Source organism: Palaemon carinicauda, chromosome 28 (genome assembly GCF_036898095.1).
Source record: "Palaemon carinicauda isolate YSFRI2023 chromosome 28, ASM3689809v2, whole genome shotgun sequence".
In the NCBI taxonomy this organism is placed as follows: Eukaryota; Metazoa; Arthropoda; class Malacostraca; order Decapoda; family Palaemonidae; genus Palaemon; species Palaemon carinicauda.
This window is the reverse complement of record NC_090752.1, coordinates 36,893,850-36,908,705: the sequence shown is the minus strand read 5'-3', so window position 1 is coordinate 36,908,705 and position 14,856 is coordinate 36,893,850. Positions and strand designations below refer to the sequence as shown.

Below are 14,856 nucleotides of genomic sequence, written 5' to 3'. Positions count from 1 at the left end.
TTGTGTGCTCTCTACGTACTTATGCTCACCAATTAAGGAATATTCACCAGTCTCTGAGGCTTCATATGCACAAGCTCTCCTTTGACACAGCGCCCTCCTAAATGTGCGCACATGAGCTATGGTGTTTTGCTTTGCCATGCCACATCCTTGGTTTGCATTCCACGATGCTTTTCAAAACATTTGGGAGAATCCGGATGCGCCTGCCTCTGTTTCCTTCTGCTTGATTTGCCGATTATTCAACAGAGTGTTGATGATATCGAATCACAGGATGACCCTGGTGGCTCCCAAGAGGCTGCATGCTGAATGGTTTTCAGATCTGCTGTAGCTACTTGTTGATGTACAAAGAAAACTACCCCAGTGCCCCACTTTTCTCCTTCAGCCCCATCTTCAGAAGTACCATTACTTGATGGAGTATTTCACTTCATGGTTGGAGACTATCCAGCATCTCTAGGTAAAAGGCTTTTCATGAGGCACTGCAAAGGAGATATCTAGATAACTGCAAAGGTCCTCAGCTGTCTACCAGGGAAAGTGGGTCATCTTCTGTAAGTGGTGTTGGAAAAGGGATATTTCTCTGGTTAGAGCCTCTGTATTTGATTGCTGATTTTCACAGCTTTCTTCACCACGAGGAACTCATCTCTGTTTCTGCAGTGAAAGGCCATCATTCAGCCTTGAGCCAGATCTTCAGACTGAAGGGCTTTGACATTTCCTTTTGGGAATTGTCTATGCTCATAAGGAGTTTTAGCAGTCTTTCCCACCACACGATCTCATGGCCTAGTTAGTATTGGACTTTACCCGTGTTCTGAAGTCTTGTGTGCCCTATATTAGCATTTGAGAAGAGTTTTGGACAGAGATCTGACTCAAAAGACTGTCTTTCTGCTAGCCTCAGCTTTGGGGAAGCGAACTGATAAGCTTAATGATATCTCGTATGTCACAAGTCATTTTCCATCTCTTTTATTCAGGAGGCATTAAGAAGGGATCAGGATGGCTTGCTTTTCTTTCCTGTGAGGGGTCTCTGGTGTTATCCTAAAAGAACTCAGTACTTCAGGACTAAGTACCAGACTCTTACCACAAGCAGGATCAAGATAAAGATCTCTAGAAAAACTTTTTTGACATCATGAAACCATCAGATGCCTATCTGTCAAAACCAGTAAGTGAGTTATATAGATTCATCTCATGAAGTCAGGGGTATTGGCTCCTCTTTAGCATTCAGGAAGAACCAAACAACTTTTACCTTCCACTACTTACGTGAATATATCCACAATTCCTGGGATACCTTTACTGAATATATCCACAATTCCTGGGATACCTTTACCCTTTGTCTGTGGTAGCTGCTGAACAGGCTCTGTAGTCAGCCCAGCTCCCTCACGGGACCATCTCATCTAAGATAACGGTTTGGAAGTATGTCTAGAATGAAAGGTAGAATGACTGGCCTTTGTACTCTTCTTTTGTCCCCCTCTCTTGGGGATGCAGCAGTTGTGACTACTATGAGCTGGACCGGACGTCTGATGCAGATAAGTTTCATAATCAAGCAACTTTTCTTTAAAGACAGGATCTGTCAAGAAGTGTCTCTCCTATCCTAGATGAGGGGGAGATAGATAGAATGTAGTTGAAGCCATTTTTCATAATGGCTACAGATACAATTGGACAACGTGATAGAGTAATATTTGTTCTTGGTACAGGTGTTAATCGGTGACATCCCTATGCAAAGGCCATTTTGAGGTTGCCAGAGTTATCAACTTTGCTCCTATAGAGGATCAGGTGCTCAGACAATTCACAGAAAGGTTGAACCAGCCACAATATTTTATTCATAGGGACTTTCTCCCTCCTAAGGATATATCTTCTATTAAAAAGATGTTTTGTATTCATGTAGGAACTAATCACAAATTTTAAAAGTACTAGTTATACCAAAATGACCTTTAATGTCAAAATTACGAGTCTAATGGACAGGCGAGATAACTATGTACTGTACCTCGTTAAATTTTCGTGGCGGTTTCAGCTTTACTAAAGTCATACTCCTATCAAAAAACTCATTGTTCCATCACTCTATACAAACCCCCGCTATTTATAAGGGATATTACTTCCGGCGTAGCTAAAAGACGTGCCATAAGACTTTTAGCAATGGATAACTACCCCAACTGCTAGTTAGTAGGAGAAGGGATAGCCGGCTACCCTGTTCACTCACACACCTGGCCCCCCCAGATGCTGAAGCATTGACGAGGATGGGGGGCTTAGGGATTAGCAGCTGGGCTCTGATGAATGGTGGGAACTGCTTTCCCACTGGACCTTGGCGCCAAATTGTTGGTCCGACTAAATTATTCAGCACTTTCTCTCTTTCTTTTGGTTATTTCTTTTATTCTCCCGTCTCTTCCTCGTGGGCATGAACTTGTTGACAACTTTGGCTTGTTTGATTATAGTTTGACTGCTTCTTTGGATTTGGCACTGTGTGGGATGGATGGCATGCCATCTCAACCTGTAAGAATTTTGATGCTGTCACCCTCTGGCAGACCCCATTGGGTGCAGACCATGTCTGTTAAGAGTCAGGCTCCAGTGATCCGGTTTTAAGTTACCCATATTTGCGAGTAATGGGTGACTCCAGGCATTGGAGTCGTCGCTGGGAGGGGCTAACTACCCCCACTGTACAGTGTATGCCCATCTAAAGAGAGGCAGCCACTCTCTAATAGAGGATTGATCCCCGCTGAAGCCTCTTCTCGTGTTGGGCCACATGGGATAGGAGGACTGACATCCTCAGATAAGAGGTGGATAACCCGGCTTGCTTCTTCGATACAAACCAACCTCTCTGTTGACAACCTCGAAACTAAAAAGAACCATTCTATAGATGCTTAAAAAACGAGTAATTTGGGTGACATAAGGAAACTGCGAATCCTTCATGTTACGCAAATCCCAATAGATACTAATTATGATGAGCTTTATAAAGTATTTAAGAGTTATGGAGTGATATTGGAGATAAGAATGAAACTTTAAGGTGATAAATTGGATTCATGGGTATCTTATAATTGTTACGATGAAGCATTTAATGTAATAAGTAATGTTATGCATGTTAAAATTAATAATTTGAATATTAATGGTGCTTTGTGTGATAGGGTGCCCACAGACTTGGGTGTATACAGGCCTGCCAATTGGTGTGAAAAAGATGTTGACGTAGACAAAACCTCCGAAAGAAAGCCAAACTCACCAATGTGTCTTGTTACGGAATCTGAAGGGAGTACAGGGAATTATTTTAAAATTTGTGAATTCATACAGAGAAAAGTAGGAACCATTGCTCCAGGTGATATATCCCGCTTTGGAAAAATTAATTTTCCTCCTCCATACCAAATCATCCACACAGTCTGTCATATTACCTACCTAAATTTTAGTTATAGAAGGGGAGTAGTTTTCAATACAGACACGTATGAATTTACAGAAGAGGAGATACTGGCCATGTGTTCATTAACAGTATGGAGGGTTCATAAACTTCCTGGAACATCGATGATTATCCTTACTTTCCAGGATGCTGATTTACCTTTCCATATTGTTATTCAGAATGAAAGGATTAGAGTTTGACCTTTCAAATAGAAGCCACTAGTGTTTCAAATGTTTTAAATTCAGACACCCTTCTAAAGTTTGTAAAAACGATAAAATGTGTAGCATTTGCTCCAAACCTTACCATGGAGAGTGTATACTTTAGGCTAGGTGTTTGAACTGTAACTCAAATCATGATTCCCCTGATAGGAGCTGCAAGCTATATAAGTTAGAAGAAGCTGCCTCACATCAAATTTAATGTGGAACACATAAGTATAGGACTTGCCAAAAGACTATGCAAAGGCATTGAAATCTAAAGGAAATTTACTACAGAATACATCACACCCACCTAGTACTGCTAGTAGTTCTAAGAAAAGAAATACAATATCTGATAATAAAGTACTGCATGACAAGGTAAGCATATTCCCTTCTGAGGCTTTGCCAGGGTGTATTAACAATGAGGCATTGCCTATCTCTGTACAACCTTTGTCCCCCATTACCAACAATAGTATTAACCTCTCTCAGGCAATTTCCTTGCCTGATTTAATGGAGGTTCCACTTGAAACCAACTTGCCAGGTGCACCTGTAGTGGAGAAGGTGCAGAAACCATCTCTCTCGCCCCTTTCCATAAGAAATATTAAAATTATGACATCAAATAGATATGATGTTTTGTCAGTTGATGTTTTTAATGAACTGGGAGATTATTTAGGTAAATCAGAAATTCAAGTTGAGATCCACCATTCCCCACTACAATTTGATCAAAAGGACAAAAATAAAAACAAAAATGCATAACCCAATCTATCAAAACCCTCTCTAATGAAACCACCAAGAAATATTGTTAGATCAAAAATTGCTAATGGAAAGACTTCATCCAAGGAGTCTTAAAAAATAAACCATAGTTTTTTCTTCCATTTTGCGATGGAATTGTCAGGGTTTAAGGGCTAAATATGAAAAGCTTAAGCTCTTTATTCATGAGCACTCTCCCATAATTATGTCTACAGGAGAGCAAACTTGATCATATCAATCCTTGTCCTAGTGAATATATTAGTTATAGGACACCATATGACCACCAAGTTGGGAGCCATGACGGGAGTCTCATATGTTCGTCGAGATGTTCCCCAAATATCTTTGTCTATTCGTACACTTCTGCAGGCAGTGGTTGTACAAATTGATAAAGGGAGGAAATATACAATATCCTCCCTGTACTTCCCTCCAAATGATAAAATTTTGTATGATAATTCAGCAGTGGTGATTCAACAACTCCCTCAACCTTTTCTTTTACTTGGAGATTTGAATGGGAGACATCCTTTCTGGGGCGATGTTTTAGCAAACACGAGGGGCAATATTATATCATCAATTGTGGAAAATGACGAAGTCAGACTCCTTAATACAGGAGACCCACACACTTTCATGTCTAGACGGATGTCTTGTCATGCATTGACTTATCAATCGCAAGTTCTAATTGCCTTCTTGATTTTGATTGGAGGACAGATGATTCACATACTAGTGATCATGCACCAATCATAAACACCAACAATGGTCCACCTTTACAAAGATTGCCACGGTGGAATCATGACAAGGTGGACTGGGATAGATTTTGGGAGCCAAGCAAAATTGAAGGGATTGCAGAACAGTTTGAAAGTGTTTATGATGCCATAGACTTATTGAATGGAACTCTTCATACAGCAGGAGTCAATTCAATTCCCAAAACAACAGGTTATTCAAACGACGACCTGGTCCCTGGTGGTCTTCAGAACTAACTGCTCTGCACAGAGCCACAAGATCTCTTAACTCAGTTGCGCAGATGCCGTACAAGGAAAATTTAATTAGATACAAGAAATGTACAGCAGTTCTGTCGTGCCATGAAAGAAGCTAGGCGCCAGACTTGGGTATCTTTTGTTTCCTCCTAGGAGAAGGACACTCCAAAATCATACCATTGTTCTCTAGTTTTGGGTAGTGCCATGGTCTTCCACTGTCCTGGGTTAGAGTTCTCTTGCTTGAGGGTACACTAGGGCACGCTGTTCTGTCTTGTTCCTCTTCCTCTTGTTTTGTTCGTTTTTATAGTTTATATATGAGTTATTTATTTTAATGTTGTTACTCTTCTTAAAAAGTTTATTTTTCCTTGCTTGCTTTCCTCACTGGACTATTTTCCCTGTTGGAGCCCCTGGGCTTATAGCATCCTGCTTTTCCAACTAGGGTTGTAGCTTAGCAATTAATGATAATAATAGTAATAATAACAGCAGAACACTGCCATTCTCTCTGTGGAGGAAGGTTAAAAAAGATAGCAGGCAAATTCACCCCCCAACCCACCACCAGTGTTGAAGGGGTATGATCAGTATGTGACTGGAGCAGCTGAAGTTAGCAATGCCCTGGCTGATCATTTCTCCAATGTGTCATGCAAGTGTGAAGCAGCTCTTGGTTACCAGTTTAGGAGCATTAAAGAGAAGAAAATTTTAGATTTTGCAACAGGAAGGGAAGAGTTATACAATTCTCCTTTTACAGAAAGAGAGTTTGATTCCATACTTACTACGTGTAATGACACAGCCCCTGGACCCGATGGAATTCCATATGCAATGTTTAAACATGTCCCTGTTAATATAAAGTTATTCATTTTAACTTTTATTTACAGAATATGGCATGGACATAGTTATCCAAGTGTTTTGGAAGTAGCCATTATTTTAGCCTTTTTAAAACCGGGTAAGATAAGGTTTTAGCAGCAAACTATCAACCAATTACATTGACATCTTGCTTATGTAAGATCATGGAGAAGATGGTCAATGCAAGACTGATGTGGTACCTGGAAAGTTAGGGTATTTTATCACCTATCCAGTGTGGATTTAGAAAAATGCACTCAATGACTGACACTTCGACCCTGAGCGCATGACGTCAGGGGCATTGCAACATCCCTGGCATTCAAACGAAACTACTCTGTGAAGCAGGTACTACAAGTGGGTTTGTGGAAACATCAGACCCTCCACTGCCCACTACCTGCAAGATGTATCCAACAGGAACATGGAAACCTTTTCTATTGGTACTGTGGTATCTGCACAACAACTGGTTTAACATCTCAAGCTCCTTGATGGAAAAGTAGCAGAGGGCTGAGGGCAAAGATTACCCAGGATTAGTCTGAATGAATGATTAAGAATGATTGGCTCCTTCTTTTCTTTATCTTCCCCTCTCTTGGGGAATCAGCACCCATGGTCCTCTGCAAAGCTGACCTCAATTACCTGCAGGTAAACCATTGTTCCATTTTGTAAACTGGTATTGTTCTTAATACCTGTTGCATCCCCATACCCTAACGAAGGGGGTATTGAGTATGTCTTGGTAACCTCTGAAGATTAGTATGACTCGGACGAACTCCTACCTAGACAGTCACATTGCTAGTATCCTGAGTGCACAACTTGTGTAGGCCACGGACCATGCATAGCATGGTTTTAACAAAATGTAGGGTTTCCACCAATTATGTGCAAAACACATAAAGGGGAAAACCCCGGGTTAAAGCCAAAAAGGCAGTTGGCAAGTCATCCCCTATAAATAGCGTTGGTTTGTATTTAGTGACAGAACAAATGACAAATTGTTAAGTAATTTGTATTTTTCCCAACGATACAAAACTGTAGCTATTTATACAGATTAGCCCGCTAGCACCAGTCCCCCTTGAACTCCTACCACCAAGCAAAAGGGGTTCTCAACCCCGGTGGGTGGTTAACCCTCTCTAAAAATCTAATGGCTCGTCTTCCAGCTTCGTTGAAAGTAATAGCTACAGGTTTGTATCGTTAGGAAATATACAAATTACTTCCAAATTTGTCATATTTTATTCTATTCTAACATTTGTAAATATAGAAACAGCCATTTTCATTTTTTTTGAGCTTGGAAAGAAGCAGTAACATGTAAAAAAAATAAATCAGATAATTTTCCTGACCAAATCTGTGCCCAGGAAGTAAAATGTCCTTCAAATGCCTCCTGTACATCTCCAGATATTTAAAATATAGCACTGCTTTATAATTCTTCTTTATTATAACTGAGCATTTGTTTAAAAGTTGTTTTAACTCGTTCTCACTTCATTTTATAGATACGATCAGTTGCTTTTGCCCCTAGACGTCACCAACCAGTAAATAGAGGGTCTCTACGAGTTGTCTCAAATCATGGGTACTGTACTTCAAGACAGCAAAAGCAGGTGATTACTTTTAGGTGCTCTCTTTTAAATGATTTATGGAAACATTTTGTGTAATTTATGTCTAATTTTATACAGTAATGATAATTGTATGCTTTGGAAAAGTTATCTTAAGATATCATCCAACTACCTTGGTACAATACTTGAAATAGACCCATGTCTCAAGTGAGTCTTTTGCTGAGTTGAAGAATTGTTCATTTATTACCTTAGTTTCCTGCACATACTGCAGTTCTCTGGATCCATGTTCTTTATTTACTTCAGTTGATCACATGGTATGTTGACATTTTGTAGGTAGTAGGTTGGCCTGGGCACCAGCCACCCGATGAGATACTACCGCTAGAGAGTTATGGGGTCTTTTGACTGGCCAGACAGTAGTATATTGGATCCTTCTCTCTGGTTACGGTTCATTTTCCTTTTGCCTACACACACATACACACACACACACTGAATAGTCTGGCCTATTTTTTACATATTCTCCTCTGCCTCATATACCTGACAACACTGAGATTACCAAACAATTCTTACTGCACTGTAATTGTTCAGTGGCTACTTTCCTCCTTGTAAGGGTAGAAGAGACTCTTTAGCTATGGTAAGCAGCTCTTCTAGAAGAAGGACATTCCAAAATCAAACCATTGTTCTTTAATCTTGGGTAGTGCTATAGCCTCTGTACCATGGCCTTCTGTTGTCCTGGGTTAGAGTTCTCTTGCTTGAGGGTGCACTAGGGCACACTATTCTATCTTAATTCTCTTCCTCTTGTTTTGTTAAAGTTTTTATAGTTTATATAGGAGATATTTATTCTAATGTTGTTGCTCTTCTTAAAATCTTTTATTTTTTTCGTTTCCTTTCCTCACTGGGCTATTTTCCCTGTTGGAGCACCTGGGCTTGTAGTATCCTGCTTTTTCAACTAGGGTTGTAGCTTAGCAAATCATGATAATAATAATAATAATAATAATAATAATATTAATAATAATAATAATAATAATAATATTATTAATAACAATATTTACTTCATTTTATATAACTGGAAAATGTTTACCTCAGCCATCCAAATATTTTTATGCAGAGGAAATATGTTCATTAAAATATATAAATCCTTTTACTTTTACAGTAGTTACACTACTTTTTTATGTTTAAAACCTCATTGAAGTTTCAGAGTAAATAAGGAGTTAACATCTTTGAAACTAAAGTTGTTCTGTCACTATACAAACCCTCACTAATTATAGGGATATTACTTTCGGCGAAGCTGAAATACGAATAGTAAGACTTTTAGTAACGGATAACCACCCAACCCTCCTAGACACCTAGGCTGAGCAGCTTTTGGCTCGGTGGAGAACGGATGTTGCCGCTCTCTTCCTCCCTTGCCTCTTTTGACTTGCCATTTACTGATAACTTTAATTATCTATTTTATTTTCAGACTGCTTGTGGTTCTTCCTGACCGGCCCCATGTGCACCTAACCTGGGCCTGAGGGCCGCACCTGCGGTACTTTTATGTCCTCTGTAGAGACGGGACCTCACCAACTGTGTCCGTCCTGTCGAGGCCGGCGTTGTGATCCAGACAACACCAGCCCTGATTGTCGGGAGTGGTCTGCCTTCTAGTGGGAGAGGTTTGGGCGTAGGTGCAAGAAGAAGTCTAAGAGAGATTCTTCACCTTCGGGGTCTTCCTTGAAGTTGAAGAAGCCTCTGACTTCTTCATTGACCCCCAATCTCTTCCTGAAGCTCCTGCTCAATCGGTCTCTCCCGAGGAATGATTAAGCTGAAGCATAGACTGGTTGACGCCAGGTCAACATTGGGTTTTGAGGGACACAACTATTTTCCCTGGAGAAGCAATTCTGCCCTTCCCCTCTGGCAGCACCTGCACTTTGACATTTTACTGGTTTGGCCATCGCTGGGAATGGCTGGTCCTCTGTCTAAGGAGGCGTTTGACATTTTACTGGTCTGGCCATCTCAGGAAATGGCTGGTCCCCTGTCTAAGCAGGCGTTGTTTGTAGCTTTTCCACCAGGGTGCTGAGAGGAAGAAGACACCAGCTTTCTCGGAGGTAGATATGTCGCCGATGAGTGCTGTCCATGGCGACCCCAGAGTTTCTGGTGCCTTATCCGCAGAAGGGTCTTCCCCTTTGCCTTTGCCTGCTGACGTCGAAGACAGCGCTTCTCCCCTTGCTGAGCGGACTCTTTTGTTGGGATGGGAGCAAAGTCTGAGGCGAGTCTTTCCTGCTGGCAGTTGCCTCTCTCTCGTCCGTGAAAGAGGTCCCCATAGAGACTTAGATCCAGAGATCTTCTAGAAACCAACGTAGATCTCATCTGACCCCGACAGACCAGGTTTCCTAAGTGGAGGAACCTTGCTGCTGAATGGAGTTTCATATTTCCTCTTTGTTGAAACTTTCTCTCCTCATATGAAGCTATGAGCTTACCTGCCCCATGTCAGAAGTTAGACCTCCTCCATGGAATGTGGTTTGCGGCATTCAGTCTCTGCAGGGTGCTCTCTACGAACCATTACACCAGGCAACAGATTGCCACCTCACTTTGAATACGGTGTTCCTACTCACCTTGGCTTCTGCCAAAAGAGTTAGTGAACTTCATTGTCTTTCCTATGACATTGCCCATTTATGGGGATGGGGGAAGGTAATTCTTAACTTTGTCCCTGAGTTTATTGCTAAGACCCAAATTCCAGGAGTAGCGTATCCTAAATTCGGGCCCTTCCGGATTGGGAGTCTTCGAACAGTAACCGATGTCCCAGATTAACAGTTACTATTTTCAGTAAGGAGTTTGAGGTATTACGGTACCTCAAAAGATCATTAGCAGCTCGCCCCCGTTTGTCAGCGCTCTTCATCAGCACTGGTAAGGTCAAGAGGAGGATCACAAAAAACACTTTTTCTGCTTGGATTCGCAAGGTCATTGACCAGGCAATGAATCCCGGCACTCCACCACCACCACGACCCAGAGCTCATGATGTCAAGGGCATTACAATGTCCCTGGTGTTCAAATAGAACTACTCTGTGATGCAGGTGCTGCAAACGGGCGTGTAGAATTGTCAGACAACCCTCACTGCCCATTACCTGCAAGATGTAATCCACAGGTGCATGGAGACTTTTTCCATTGCTCCTGTGGTGGCTGCACAACAAATGGTTTAAATACCTCAAGCTCCTTGATGGACAAATAGCTGAGGGTTGAGGGCTATGGTTACCTGGGATATGTCTGGGGTGAAGGACTAAGAATGACTGGTCCTTTTTTTTCCTTCAACTTCCCTTCTCTTGGGGAATGAGCACCATGGTCCTCACCAAAGCTGGCCTCACCTATCTGCAGGTAAAACCATTTCCCTTGTGTAACCTAGTATAGAAATAATACTTGTTGCATCCTCAATACCTCTTGCGAGGGGGGATTGGGTAATGTCTATGGTACTCTCAAAGATTCCTATGACTTGGAGAGCTCTTACCTAGACCAGTCACATTGCCAGTATCACAAGCACACAGCTTGCGTAGGATGCTAGGCATGCATAGCATGATATTTTAGTGAGGTGCAATTGTTCTTACCAGTTATGTGCTAAATGCGTATGCAGAAAACCCCAGGTCGATGCCAAAAGTCAGGTGGTATGTAATTCCACCCTCCTAAGGGTTAAGTCATCCATATCAATAGTGATGGAACAAAGGACAAATTTGTAAGTAATTTGTATTTTTCCTAACGATACAAACATGGAGCTATTTATACAGATTGGCTCGCCAGCACCTGTCCCACTGGAAGTCTTGCCTTCAAGCAAAGTGGGTGCTCAGCCCAGGTGTCTGAGTGAGCGGGGTAGCCGGCTACCCCCCCTACTAACTGGCAGGTTGGGTGGTCATCTCTCGCTAAAAGTCTAATGGCTCTTCTTTCAGCTTCACTGAAAGTAATGTCCCTATAAATAGCTCCAGGTTTTTATCGTTAGGAAAAATATGAATTACTGTAATTCCGAATATGTCTTTTTTTAAGTACTGTACATGTATATTGTTTATCACACTTCCAGTTCACCCTAAGAATATTCTTAGCCAAATTTTTTCATTATTTTTAGTCATTATTACATATATTATCCCTTCATTAGGTTGCTTCAACTACTAATACCAAACATAATCCTTATACTGTTTCTGCTAGTTAATTTTAGACATTTTGAAAACCTTTTTAAATAAATTATCACCACTTTTTCTCATAGTTCTTTTCAGATTATAATGCACAGAAAGCTGTGGGAAAACTTGATGTGGGAAGTGATTCGGATCGCTCAAGTATGCTGGACTTTGGAAAGACTTACACACTTACCTCTGGATTACGTGATCGTCTGGACTATGAAAGTTCCTCATCTTTAGATAATAGATGCAATGAGAACTTTTCTACCGATCTGGGTTCGACTTACACAAAGCATGATAAGATAAGTGGTTTGGTGGAAGACAAATTTGGTAACATATTCCCCGGAAAAGTATCATATAGTGTACAAAACACAAGTGCAAGACCAGATCATGGAATTAATACAATGGTGCATCCAGTAACATCATTATCAGAAGGCAAGGTGGAAGGAGAAGTGGAGAATTCAGAGGAGGATTCTAGTAGGCAGCAAAAATACTCCAACAGTTATTTTACAGAGAAAAAGATTAAGACCATAGATAATTTCTCCGAGCCATTGAGCGAAAATTCCTTTAATATTCGACCACATTTTATAAAAAAGTCTGGTGAATTAAGTTTTAATGTTTACAGTGATAGTGCTTATTCTCACCAGCACCAAGGCAATGTTGTTACCCATTTAGTTAAAAGAGATGTTGATACTACTTCTAATGATGGCTCTGAGTGCACAGTAATAAGTCTTGGTAGAAAAATTCAGTTAATGGCTACCAGTTACCATTCACCTCAAGAACAAGTGAAAGATACAAGAGAGGAATCAGAAGGAAACCATTGGGACTCAGAATGGAAACAACTTCTTAAGCAGAATCATGAATTACTTTTGAAGTTATCAAGTAGAGAAGAAAAGGCTGGTAATGAGACTAATGTAAAGTGTGACCATGTTAAAACTGTTTTGCTTCATGATAGTGGTGTTCAGACTGGCTGTAACGATGCTGTAAATAGTTCTCTTACACTTAGGAACACAGCAGTGGCAGTGGAGGATGTAGAGAAATTGGACAGTGGAATTTGCTCTGTGGAAGTAAGGTGTGATACATCAGCCTCTGTTGAAGAATGTTTAACCGGTGAAGACTTAACCGAAGTGGGCAGTTCACCTAAATCGGATGCACCTGAGTGTGTTCTTGAGGACATTATTGAAGAGTCAAGTCAAAGTAGTAAATCTTCTCCAAGGGATATTGAGGATATCTTAGATTCACATGATATGGATGATAAACCAGATAAAAGTACAGGGATTTGTGAAAGTTTGGTTGTTTCAGAGAATAATAGTACTAAATCATCTTTAAGTAGAAATAAACAAGAAACTGAATCAGAGTATAAGGAATTGGATGGTAATGACAAATTTCCTTCAAAAGTACCATATAGTGGAATAGATTTTTCATGCACAACGGATCTTCCCACCTACCGATTAGGTTTGGCTGCAGGGTTTGCAATGAAAAGTCTTTTCCCTTATGAAAAGCAAAGTACAAAATCTCATCCCTCAAAGGATTTATTAGAAGCTTTGCAGATGATTGAAGATGAAGAAAATAAAATAAAAGAAGGGACAGAAACAAGTGTAACTCATAGTGATTTCCATTTCCAAGGGTCACCATCACCAACTTTCCAAGATAAGGGAATTAATACCAATGGCCAAACAGATTCCAATCTTGAAACTGTCCAGGAAGCCCACTTTTCCACAAGCTTTATTGAAAGGTAAGAATGTATTACAGATATGCATTACTGTATAACATTGCTTATTTTGGTTTAGAATTGAAATATAGTTAGATAAAAGATTCATATGTAAATATTTTTGGGGTGCTATAATACATTTCTACATCAGTAAAACTGATATGCTGTTCAAGATATTTCAGTCCGGGTGGGAAATACTTAATGGTAAATGCATTGTTGATGTTCCAGAAGTTGATGGAAAGGGTATCTATAGGAAAATGGAAGTTTAGTAATAAAATTTATTTTGTTCCTACACGAATACAAACCATTATCCTTTACTATAGGAGAATAAATAACAGCGGAGTTGGAACACGGCAGTTAGAATTATAACGAGGTGCAAACAACCGAGAGGTAGTTACCTATGGGGGTAGTGGGGAGACAACTACCCCCCTTCCACTGGCTCACTGACAACTCACTTAGATTTCAGCCGTCAGTGAGAATCTTTTGTTTTCTTTCTTTTCCAGCATGTTTATGGCTTGTAATTTGACTGCATCAAAGGGCTTCTTGAAAGTGTGTTCATAGCCCTTTAGTTTTATCCCTGCTTGGCATTCGGGGGACTGGACTTCATTGCTTATATTATTATTATTAATTGCTAAGCTACAACCCTAATTGGAAAAGCAGGATGCTATAAGCCCAGGGGCCCCAACATGGAAAATAGCCCAGTGAGGAAAGGAAACAAGGAAAAATAAAATATTTTAAGAACAGTAACATCAATAGAATAAATATTTCACATACTGTATAGACTTTAGATAATTTTACAAAACAAGAGGAAGAGAAATTAGATAGAATAGTGTGCCCGAGTGTACCCTCAAGCAAGAGAACTCTAACCCAAGACAGTGGAAGACCATGGTATAGAGGCTATGGCACTACCCAAGACTAAGAGAACAATGGTTTAATTTTGGAGTGTCCTTCTTCTAGAAGAGCTGCTTACCATAGCTAAAGAGTCTCTTCTACCCTTACCGAGAGGAAAGTAGCCACTGACAAATTACAGTGCAGTAGTTAACCCCTTGGGTGAAGAAGAATTGTTTGGTAATCTCAGTGTTGTCAGGTGTATGAGGACAGAGGAGAATCTGTAAAGAATAGGCCAGACTAACCGCTGTATGAGTAGGCAAAGGGAAAGGGAACTGTAACCAGAGAGAAGGATCCAATGTAGTACTGTCTGTCCAGTCAGAGGACCCCATAACTCTCTAGGGGTAGTATCTCAATGGGCGGCTGGTGCCCTGGCCAACCTACTACAGTACTATGTTGTCGTCTTTGGGGATGAAGTCTTCAGTGCCCTTGGCGTCATCTTGGATGTGGTCTTTCTCCCGAGAAGAGTCTTTATTTCAGCT

General features: G+C 40.6%; 1 protein-coding gene across 2 annotated transcripts in view; it reads left to right on the top strand.

Annotated features, from left to right (window-relative positions):
• The window catches only part of LOC137621507 (myosin-11-like), a 177,538-nt gene that overhangs the window by 13,952 nt on the left and 148,730 nt on the right, over positions 1–14,856 (top strand). Inside the window, exons 4-5 of one of the 2 annotated variants that reach the window (XM_068351859.1) lie at positions 7,589–7,693; positions 11,865–13,510. In XM_068351859.1, coding sequence (XP_068207960.1) covers positions 7,589–7,693; positions 11,865–13,510 — 1,751 coding nt within the window. The remainder of the gene's footprint in view (positions 1–7,588; positions 7,694–11,864; positions 13,511–14,856) is intronic. The other variant, XM_068351860.1, reaches the window with a different exon arrangement.